General features: G+C 44.9%; 1 protein-coding gene across 1 annotated transcript in view; it reads right to left on the reverse strand.

Annotated features, from left to right (window-relative positions):
- The window catches only part of LOC311227578 (membrane-associated guanylate kinase, WW and PDZ domain-containing protein 3-like), a 75,391-nt gene that overhangs the window by 8,939 nt on the left and 54,026 nt on the right, over positions 1-12,426 (reverse strand). Inside the window, 6 exon segments of the mRNA XM_084313298.1 lie at positions 567-587; positions 590-704; positions 4,807-4,944; positions 6,997-7,072; positions 9,693-9,789; positions 10,830-11,015. Coding sequence (XP_084169424.1) covers positions 567-587; positions 590-704; positions 4,807-4,944; positions 6,997-7,072; positions 9,693-9,789; positions 10,830-11,015 — 633 coding nt within the window.

Consider the following 12,426-nt stretch of genomic DNA (forward strand, 5'->3'; position numbering starts at 1 on the left):
GGGACTCACTGTGGTCAGGGACCAGGGTTAGTGTTAGTGTTAGGGGACTCACTGTGGTCGGGGACCAGGGTTAGTGTTAGTGTTAGGGGACTCACTGTGGTCGGGACCAGGTTAGTTTAGGGGACTCACTGTGGTCGGGGACCAGGGTTAGTGTTTAGTGTTAGGGGACTCACTGTGGTCGGGACCAGGGTTAGTGTTAGTGTTAGGGGACTCACTGTGGTCGGGGACCAGGGTAGTGTTAGGTGGGACTCACTGTGGTCGGGGACCAGGGTTAGTGTTAGTGTTAGGGGGACTCACTGTGGTCGGGGACCAGGGTTAGTGTTAGTGTTAGGGGGACTCACTGTGGTCGGGGACCAGGGTTAGTGTTAGGGGGACTCACTGTGGTCGGGACCAGGGTTAGTGTTAGGGGGACTCACTGTGGTCGGGACCAGCGTTAGTGTTAGGGGGACTCACTGTGGTCGGGACCAGGGTTAGTGTTAGGGGGACTCACTGTGGTCGGGGACCAGCGTTAGTGTTAGGGGGACTCACTGTGGTCGGGGACCAGCGTTAGTGTTAGGGGGACTCACTGTGGTCGGGGACCAGCCCCAGGCGGGTCGCAGCAGCAGGTGGACCTTGGTGCCGCCCGCCTGGATCAGCTCGATGGCCCGGGTGTGTGTGATGCCCTGGGTGGCCTCCCCGTTGATCTCCACTATCTGGTCTCCAACCTGCGAGGCGGGGGAGGCAAGCGGTGAGTTACGGACACGGCACTACGTACACCTGACCTTGACCTTTGTCCTGTGGCTGTTGGTTTCTTGTTTCCCGTTTCCCACACCTGTTTTTATACACCTGTTTTTATACACCTGTTTTATACACCTGTTTTTATACACCTGTTTTTATACACCTGTTTTATACACCTGTTTTTATACACCTGTTTTATACACCTGTTTTATACACCTGTTTTATACACCTGTTTTATACACCTGTTTTATATACACCTGTTTTATACACCTGTTTTATACACCTGTTTTATACACCTGTTTTTATACACCTGTTTTATACACCTGTTTTATACACCTGTTTATATACACCTGTTTTATACACCTGTTTTTATACACCTGCTTTATACACCTGTTTTATACACCTGTTTTATACACCTGTTTTATACACCTGTTTTATACACCTGTTTTATACACCTGTTTTTATACACCTGTGTTTGTATACCTGTTTTATACGCCCGTTTTATACACCGTTTTATACACCCGTTTTATACACCTGTTTTATACACCTGTTTTATACGCCCGTTTTATACGCCCGTTTTATACACCCGTTTTATACACCTGTTTTATACACCTGTTTTTATACACCTGTTTTTATACACCTGTTTTTATACACCTGTTTTTATATACCTGTTTTATACACCTGTTTATACACCTGTTTTATACACCTGTTTTATACACCTGTTTTATACACCTGTTTTATACACCTGTTTTTATACACCTGTTTTATACACATGTTTATATACCTGTTTTTATACACCTGTTTTATACACCTGTTTTATACACCTGTTTTATACACCTGTTTTATACACCTGTTTTATACACATGTTTTATACACCTGTTTTATACACCTGTTTTATACACCTGTTTTATACACCTGTTTTATACACCTGTTTTATACACCTGTTTTATACACCTGTTTTATACACCTGTTTTATACACCTGTTTTTATACACCTGTTTTATACACCTGTTTTATACACCTGTTTTAATACACCTGTTTTATACACCTGTTTTATACACCTGTTTTTATACACCTGTTTTATACACCTGTTTTATATACACCTGTTTTATACACCTGTTTTATACACCTGTTTTTATACACCTGTTTTATACACCTGTTTTATACACCTGTTTATACACCTGTTTTATATACACCTGTTTTATACACCTGTTTTTATACACCTGTTTTATACACCTGTTTTATACACCTGTTTTTACACCTGTTTTATACACCTGTTTTATATACACCTGTTTTATACACCTGTTTTATACACCTGTTTTATACACCTGTTTTATATACACCTGTTTTATACACCTGTTTTATACACCTGTTTTATATACACCTGTTTTATACACCTGTTTTATACACCTGTTTTATACACCTGTTTTATATACACCTGTTTTATACACCTGTTTTATACACCTGTTTTATACACCTGTTTTATACACCTGTTTTATACACCTGTTTTATACACCTGTTTTATACACCTGTTTTATACACCTGTTTTATACACCTGTTTTATACACCTGTTTTATACACCTGTTTTATATATACCTGTTTTATACACCTGTTTTTATACACCTGTTTTATATACACCTGTTTTATACACCTGTTTTTATACACCTGTTTTATACACCTGTTTTATACACCTGTTTTATACACCTGTTTAATACACCTGTTTTATACACCTGTTTTATACACCTGTTTTATACACCTGTTTTTATACACCTGTTTTATATACACCTGTTTTATACACCTGTTTTATACACCTGTTTAATACACCTGTTTTATACACCTGTTTTATACACCTGTTTTATACACCTGTTTTATACACCTGTTTTATACACCTGTTTTATACACCTGCTTTTATACACCTGTTTTATACACCTGTTTTATACACCTGTTTTTATATACCTGGTTTATACACCTGCTTTTATACACCTGTTTTATACACCTGTTTTATATACCTGTTTTATACACCTGTTTTATACACCTGTTTTTATATACCTGTTTTATACACCTGTTTTATATATCTGCTTTATACACCTGTTTTATACACCTGTTTTATACACCTGTTTTATACACCTGTTTTATACACCTGTTTTATACACCTGTTTTATACACCTGTTTTATACACCTGTTTTATACACCTGTTTTATATACACCTGTTTTATACACCTGTTTTATACACCTGTTTTTATACACCTGTTTTATACACTGTTTTATACACCTGTTTTATATACCTGTTTTATACAGATATATGTTCCTGTTTTATATACACCTGTTTATACACCTGTTTTATACACCTGTTTTCATACACCTGTTTTATACACCTGTTTTTATATACCTGTTTTATACACCTGTTTTATACACTGTTTTTATACACCTGTTTTATACACCTGTTTTATACACCTGTTTTATACACCTGTTTTATACACCTGTTTTATACACCTGTTTTATACACCTGTTTTATACACCTGTTTTATACACTGTTTTTATACACCTGTTTTATACACCTGTTTTATACACCTGTTTTATACACCTGTTTTATACACCTGTTTATACACCTGTTTTTATACACCTGTTTTATACACCTGTTTTATACACCTGTTTTATACACCTGTTTTATATACCTGTTTTATACACCTGTTTTATACACCTGTTTTATACACCTGTTTTATACACCTGTTTTATACACCTGTTTTATACACCTGTTTTATACACCTGTTTTATACATCTGTTTTATACACCTGTTTTATACACCTGTTTTATACACCTGTTTTATACACCTGTTTTATACACCTGTTTTATACACCTGTTTTATACACCTGTTTTATATACACCTGTTTTATACACCTGTTTTTATACACCTGCTTTATACACCTGTTTTATACACCTGTTTTATACACCTGTTTTTATACACCTGTTTTATACACCTGTTTTATACATCTGTTTTATACACCTGTTTTATACACCTGTTTTATACACCCGTTTTATACACCCGTTTTATACACCTGTTTTATACACCTGTTTTATACACCTGTTTTATACACCCGTTTTATACACCCGTTTTATACACCTGTTTTATACACCTGTTTTATACACCTGTTTTTATACACCTGTTTTATACACCTGCTTTATACACCTGTTTTTATACACCTGTTTTATACACCTGTTTTATACACCTGTTTTATACACCTGTTTTTATACACCTGTTTTATACACCTGCTTTATACACCTGTTTTATACACCTGTTTTATACACCTGTTTTATATACACCTGTTTTATACACCTGTTTTATACACCTGTTTATACACCTGTTTTATACACCTGTTTTTATACACCTGTTTTTATACACCTGTTTTATACACCCGTTTTATACACCCGTTTTATACACCCGTTTATACACCTGTTTTTATACACATGTTTTTATACACCTGTTTTATACACCCGTTTTATACACCCGTTTTATACACCTGTTTTTATACACATGTTTTTATACACCTGTTTTATACACCTGTTTTATATACCTGTTTTATACACCTGTTTTATACACCTGTTTTTATACACCTGTTTTATACACCTGTTTTATACACCTGTTTTATACACCTGTTTTATACACCTGTTTTATACACCTGTTTTATACACCTGTTTTATACACCTGTTTTATACACCTGTTTTATATACACCTGTTTTTATACACCTGTTTTTATACACCGGTTCATATTTGATCACGTTTTTATTATTATTACTGGTAGATATGATGTACTTGAATTTTTATGATGCGCTTACTTTAAAAAAATAAATGTATTCATGATACGGACATAATTGTGTATTTGTCTGTATGTCTGTATGTGTGAGCTATGAGATACCCTGCATTTCCACAAGGGGATGAATAAAGTATCTATCTATCTACAGTCTGGCATAATCTTCCTGGACCTTTACTTTGAAAACGCCTGTCAGCACATTCAGGGAGTGACAGACAGACAGACAGACAGACAGACAGACAGACAGACAGACAGACAGACAGACAGACAGACAGACTCACGTGGATCCTGCCATCCTGGAGAGCAGGCCCGTCCTCAGCCAGACGCAGGATGAACAGCCCCATGTTGTACTCCTTCCCTCCTCGCAGGCTGAAGCCAAACCCCCGAGAGCTGCGCTCCAGCTCCACCACGAAGCAGCCCTGTGGGGTGGCAGTGAGAGGGTTAACACAGCCCTGTGGGGTGGCAGGGAGAGGGTTAACACAGCCCTGTGGGGTGGCAGCGAGAGGGTTAACACAGCCCTGTGGGGTGGCAGGGAGAGGGTTAACACAGCCCTGTGGGGTGGCAGTGAGAGGGTTAACACAGCCCTCCCCCCCTCCCTCCCCCCCTTCCCTCCCCCATCTCTCTGAGTGCCTGTCTCCTAGCGCTGACTAAGGTGATGGATGCCTTGGGGTCTTGGCCAAGATTGCAGTGACTGCTCTACATGCACCACCGAGGCCATGGATCAGCTACTTACCGTCGTCTGTCCGTGGTCCTGTCAACTGATGTGTCAACGCGGTTTCATTGCTCGGTTAAGTACTTCTATTCTATTCACATAATATGCTTACTTCATATATCTACTCTATTCACATATATGCTTACCACTTGTATCTATTGCTATGTCCGCCCACTACAATCACACAAGCTGTCTAACGTCTGTCCCGTCTCCCTGTCCCCCTGTGAGTTGCTGTCCTAGAGTGCTGACCGGAGTGTCGGACGTCCCGTGATGAAGGCCGGGAGGTTGCGACCCTCTCTGCGTGCCCTCCTGTCTCCCTGTCTCCGGCTGTCCCTGAGCAATGACCGGAGTGTTGAATGTCCCGTGATTAAGACGGGGAGGACGCGACCCTCTTTGCGCCGCCCCTGTGCCTCAAATAGATTCGCTATCAGCTCTATCTTCAATCTTTCAAAATGTACAGTTGCTATTGCATGCACTCATCTGTATTTCACCACACACATGAGTGCATGCTTACCAACTGTCCGTCTGCAACACTACTATCACCGACATCTAAGAAGGGAGATCCCCCCTTGAACGGCCCTTCTAAGGTTTCTCTCCTCCACACTGCCTGTGGAGCATTTTTCCCTATTGTTAGGTTTTAGTGAGTTTTTCCTTACCTTCGCGTGGGGTACGTCTGGGAGTGCTGCATTCTTTCATTTATTTGCATTTATTTTAAATTTGTTGGACCTTATGGTGTTCTTGTTCTGTTCTTGACTTATTGTTATGTTTTCTTCTTGACTTGTTTAAAGAAGACCTGTACGGCCCATGGGGACATTAACGTGTGTTGTCGGGCCTTATGAATACATTTGATTTGATTTGATTCTGTGGGGTGGCAGCGAGATGGTTAACACAGCCCTGTGGTGTGGCAGGGCGAGGGTTAACACAGCCCTGTGGTGTGGCAGGGCGAGGGTTAACACAGCCCTGTGGGGTGGCAGTGAGAGGGTTAACACAGCCCTGAGGGAGGGAGGGGGGGGGGGGAGGAGGGCGGAGGAGCCACGTCTCTGGTAACTCTCAGTCGTCGCCCCGTGTGAAGTTCTCGAATTGACGAGTCGTTGCGCTTAACAGTCGTGATTTCAATATGTGTGATATACACTCGTTTGAACTCAATAATAGACACGCTGGAGTCACAGTTTCACACAGACAGACAGACAGACAGACAGACAGGCAGGCAGACAGGCAGACAGACAGACAGACAGACAGACAGACAGACAGACAGACAGACAGACAGACAGGCAGGCAGGCAGGCAGGCAGGCAGACAGACAGACAGACAGACAGACAGACAGACAGACAGGCAGGCAGGCAGGCAGACAGACAGACAGACAGGCAGGCAGGCAGGCAGGCAGGCAGGCAGGCAGACAGACAGACAGACAGACAGACAGACAGACAGGCAGGCAGGCAGGCAGGCAGGCAGACAGACAGACAGACAGACAGACAGACAGACAGACAGACATACAGACAGACAGACAGGCAGGCAGGCAGGCAGGCAGGCAGGCAGGCAGGCAGACAGACAGACAGACAGACAGACAGACAGGCAGGCAGGCAGGCAGGCAGACAGACAGACAGACAGACAGACAGACAGACAGACAGACAGACAGACAGACAGGCAGGCAGGCAGGCAGGCAGGCAGGCAGACAGACAGACAGACAGACAGACAGACAGACAGACAGACAGACAGACAGACAGACAGACAGACAGACAGACAGACAGACAGTGTCTCACCTGCTTGGGGCCTGATGTGATGACCTCCCCCGCTGGAAGAGACTTGTACTCCTTCCTCTCCTCGGAGTCACTACTCCTGCAACGCCACACACACACACACACACACGCACACGCACACGCACGCACACACACGCACGCACGCACGCACGCACACACACACACGCACACACACACACACACACACATTTAGTGTTGCACAAATACTACTGTCTACCCATATACTCTGCATGACAGCATGTACAACAGTGCTGTATATACCGTTAGTTGGACAATGCCTAGGCTAACCGGCCATGTCCGCTTCCATTCATTGTGCTAAGCTAGGCTAACGTGCAGCCAGATAGCTTTCTACTGAACGCACAGAGAGGAAACTGGTCTCTATCTTCTTGTCTCTCTCTCTGGAGAAGACGGTAAGCTCATTTCCCAATGTGTTGCCGTGTTCCTTTAAATAAAATGTATGGAAAAACATGCAGAATAACACGTGACCAGTACTACAGCCAGCTTTACGTACTGTGGTGTGAACGACCGCATTACGAGCTTACGTTGCATTATTTGCGTCTGGCTCACGCCCCCCCCCCTGCAGAGCTCGTAACTCCTCCCACTTCGTTACAGCATCATCATCATCATCATCGTCTTCATCCGTCTGGTGTTTTCATTGTTGCCACTTAATTCCCTCAGAGAGGTGCATTTGTCCCGGACCGACCCGACGCGTCGCTGAGCTCATCACCGGGCCGGTGTCGTGGCCGGTCAGCGGCCGGTCAAGGCTCTAACAGAGTCGTCCTCGTGTTTCACTACAGACTCCTGTCTGACCGACAGCCTCCACTCATTACTGTATTACCCTGTATTTCACTGTCGTACACATTTACTATCATGTACACTATTCTGTTTTGTGTTTTTGTGTTTACATGTAATGTATTGTATATTGTATACGTGCACTTTATTATGTTCTTGTGTGATGTACCGCACATTTTAAATGTTATTGCTGTCATCTTGGCCAGGTCTCCCTTAAAGGAGATCTTGTATCTCGATGGGACTTCCTGGTTAAATAAAGGAGATCTTGTATCTCGATGGGACTTCCTGGTTAAATAAAGGAGATCTTGTATCTCGATGGGACTTCCTGGTTAAATAAAGGAGATCTTGTATCTCGATGGGACTTCCTGGTTAAATAAAGGAGATCTTGTATCTCAGTGGGACTTCCTGGTTAAATAAAGGAGATCTTGTATCTCAGTGGGACTTCCTGGTTAAATAAAGGAGATCTTGTATCTCGATGGGACTTCCTGGTTAAATAAAGGAGATCTTGTATCTCAGTGGGACTTCCTGGTTAAATAAAGGAGATCTTGTATCTCAGTGGGACTTCCTGGTTAAATAAAGGAGATCTTGTATCTCGATGGGACTTCCTGGTTAAATAAAGGAGATCTTGTATCTCGATGGGACTTCCTGGTTAAATAAAGGTAAAAAATTTTTTAAAAAGCCTCGACTTATATTCCTGCCTCTCTCTGATTCAGACGGCGTGTCTGAGATTAGACCGGGGGGGGTCCAGACTTCTGAGGGGGCGGACGGGGGTGAGCGAGGGGGGGGGGAGGAGGAGGAGGAGGGTCGAAGGGAAAGAGAGGAGGAGGAGGAGGAGGGGTCGAAGGGAAAGAGAGGAGGAAGGGGGTCGAAGGGAAAGAGAGGAGGAGGAGGAGGAGGAGGAGGAGGAGGATGAGGAGGAGGAGGAGGAGGAGGAGGAGGAGGAGGAGGAGGAGGGGGGGGGGGTGGTGATGTTGTAAACTCCTGGCTGTGGTAATGGATTAAAAGTGTGACACAGGTAATGTAGCTTAAGGATGAAGATCAAAGAGGGAGCGAGACTAGAAGCTACAGTACACCGCCTCCCCATTAATCCTCTCTCTCTCTCTCTCTCCCTCTCTCTCCCTCTCTCTCCTCCGCATGGCTCTCTCTCTCCCTCTCTCTCCTCCGCATGGCTCTCTCTCTCTCCTCTCTCTCTCTCTCTCTCCCTCTCCTCCGCTCCGCATGGCTCTCTCTCTATCTCTCTCTCCCTCTCTCTCCTCCGCATGGCTCTCTCTCTCTCTATCTCTCTCTCTCCCTCTCTCTCCTCTGCATGGCTCTCTCTCTCTCTCTCCCTCTCTCTCTCATCCGCATGGCTCTCTCTCTCTCTCTCTCTCTCCCTCTCTCTCTCCTCCGCATGGCTCTCTCTCTCTCTCTCTCCCTCTCTCTCTCCTCCGCATGGCTCTCTCTCTCTCTCTCGGTCTCTCAGAGACTCTCTCTCTCCCTCCCTCTCCCTCCCCCCCTCCCTGTCCCCACCTCCCTCCCTCTCCCTCCCTATCCCCCCCTCCCTCCCTGTTTCAACAAATGTATTCACACAATGGATCACCATCCACACGTTATTGAAGACTCCAGTAAGTAGGCACTATGTACGTCTAACTTTTCATAACCATTTTTGACCGCAGCAATATGCGCAAAATAATGTTCTACGCTAAATGCGTAAATGTGCGCTATGTGCCTAAAGTCAAGACCCGACAGTGCGAGCGTTTCACTAAAATAACGTTAGTAGGCTATAATAATAATCAATTATGTTCTGTCCGTCATCGATGCAGAATCGTCTGCGTCGCGTGCGTGCGTGTGTGTGCCTGTGTGTGTGTGCGTGCGCGTGCGTGCGTGTGCATGCGTGTGTGTGTGTGTGTGTGTGTGTGCTCCTGCACCTCTCCTGGTGGCCACTGGGAGGCTGCTGGCCGACGGCCCGGTGCAGCGCTGATGGACTCTGCTTGGCTGAGCTGGTGCCAGAGGGGGGGGCACTGTCTGTACACACACAGTACACACAGTACACACATTACACATCAAAACGATGACACGGCTGTCAGCTCGCTCACAAAAGAAAAATAAATGGAATTGGACATTTCTATCTCAACTGATGACCATTTGTTTGAAGGTTCTCCTCCCCATAGACACCAATGTGTTCGCACTCTAAAAATACGATGATTTTTTAGCTTTTCCCCCCCTTCTGTTCCGATCGCCACCGAGGCCACAATATCGCACACAACCCTTCACCTACTCCTTGAAGTGCTCATCTGCGCTTCACAACGCTTCATCTCTTATCGTTTGCTTTTAATCATCGTGACAATGCAGTCATGCATCTGCCCTCATTGAAATACATTCAAAGTGAAAGTGCAGATCATTAGACCACGCCCCCTTAGGCCACACACCCTTAGTCCAAAAAAATTTCAAAAACTCGGAAAAATCTGAAAAGTCTAAAAAAAATTTAAAACTCGGAAAAATAAGAAAAAATCCAAAAACTCTGAAGTCAGAAAAATTTCAAAAACGCGGAAAAGTCCAAAATATTTCAAAAACTCTGAAAAATCTGAAACATTTCTAAAACTCGGAAAAGTCCAACAAATTTCTAAAACTCGGAAAAGTCAGAACATTTCAAAAACTCGGAAAAGTCCGAAAATTTTTATAAAATCTGAAAAGTCTGAAAAACTTCTAAAACTCGGAAAAGTCAGAAACATTTCAAATGGTCTTCAAATGGTCTATGTTGACCACTCCCCCGATCCTTAGGCCGCGCCCCCTTTTTGTATCCTTTGAACTGTTTGTCATAGAGACTCGCGAGAGACCCTCTCCCGTTGGCCGGCGGTGCACAGGCGTCACCCACACTTTCACAATTTCCCCCGCACGGAATTGTCCGCGGAGCTAATGATGCTAATGATGGAGCATCGCCGTCGGTTGTGTGATAATAAAGGGCTAACCTTCTGTATTGTCACAGTGAAAGGGTTAACCGGCTGTCGTGTGGCAGTGAAAGGGTTAATGTGTACTGTCCCTTTAAAAATAAACTGAACCCTCACCGTCCTCAGGCTCCACCCTCAGGGTGACGGAGGTGCCCGCCTCCTTGATGAGCTGGACGATGTCGTTGTGCGAGAGCTCCATGATGGACCGACCGTTGACCGCCGAGATGCGGTCGCCGACCTTCATCTGCCCGGTGCGGTCCGTGGGGCTGCCGTCGATGATGCGGCCGATCTTGTGAGGGATGACTGTGGGGGGGGGGGGGGGTAAGACAGATGAGTCGTCAGTGGGGGAAGAAGTTACACGCTCCCTTTATTTAAAGGAACACGCCAACTTTTGGGGAAATTTGCTTATTTGCCATCTACCCTGGAGTTAGACGAGCGGATACCCATCTACCTGGAGTTAGACGAGCGGATACATCTACCTGGAGTTAGACGAGCGGATACCCATCTACCTGGAGTTAGACGAGCGGATACATCTACCTGGAGTTAGACGAGCGGATACATCTACCTGGAGTTAGACGAGCGGATACATCTACCTGGAGTTAGACGAGCGGATACATCTACCCTGGAGTTAGACGAGCGGATACATCTACCTGGAGTTAGACGAGCAGATACATCTACCTGGAGTTAGACGAGCGGATACATCTACCCTGGAGTTAGACGAGCAGATACATCTACCTGGAGTTAGACCAGCAGATACATCTACCTGGAGTTAGACGAGCAGATACATCTACCTGGAGTTAGACGAGCGGATACATCTACCCTGGAGTTAGACGAGCGGATACATCTACCTGGAGTTAGAGGAGCAGATACATCTACCTGGAGTTAGACGAGCGGATACATCTACCTGGAGTTAGACGAGCAGATACATCTACCTGGAGTTAGACGAGCGGATACATCTACCTGGAGTTAGACCAGCGGATACATCTACCTGGAGTTAGACCAGCGGATACATCTACCTGGAGTTAGACGAGCGGATACCCATCTACCTGGAGTTAGACGAGCGGATACATCTACCTGGAGTTAGACGAGCGGATACATCTACCCTGGAGTTAGACGAGCGGATACATCTACCTGGAGTTAGACGAGCGGATACATCTACCTGGAGTTAGACGAGCGGATACCCATCTACCTGGAGTTAGACGAGCGGATACATCTACCTGGAGTTAGACGAGCGGATACCCTTTTTGTTCTCTGTGCGTGCATTAAGGCTTAGGGAACAGCCGCAACGTTAGCCTAGCTTAGCGTCATTCACTGGGAGTAGGTGTGCCAGTGTAGCCTCGTTCCCAACAGTCACGAAATACACTCCAAATACAACTCCGAAACTTTCCTGTTAACCTGTGTATTTACCTGTTTATAACGCTATATCACTGCACCATGTACCATCGTTATCTAGCTCTCTGTACCACACACACACACACACACACACACACACACACACACACACACACACACACACACACACACACACACACACACACACACACACACACACACACACACACACACACACACACACACACACACACACACACACACACACACACACACACACACACACACACACACACACACACACACACACTGGCGGAGTCAGTGGTCCCTGCCTGCTTCAAGAGGTCTACCATCATCCCTGTGCCGAAGAAACCCTCCCCAG

Source organism: Notolepis coatsorum (genome assembly GCF_963971535.1).
Source record: "Notolepis coatsorum genome assembly, chromosome: 4".
In the NCBI taxonomy this organism is placed as follows: domain Eukaryota; kingdom Metazoa; phylum Chordata; class Actinopteri; order Aulopiformes; family Paralepididae; genus Notolepis; species Notolepis coatsorum.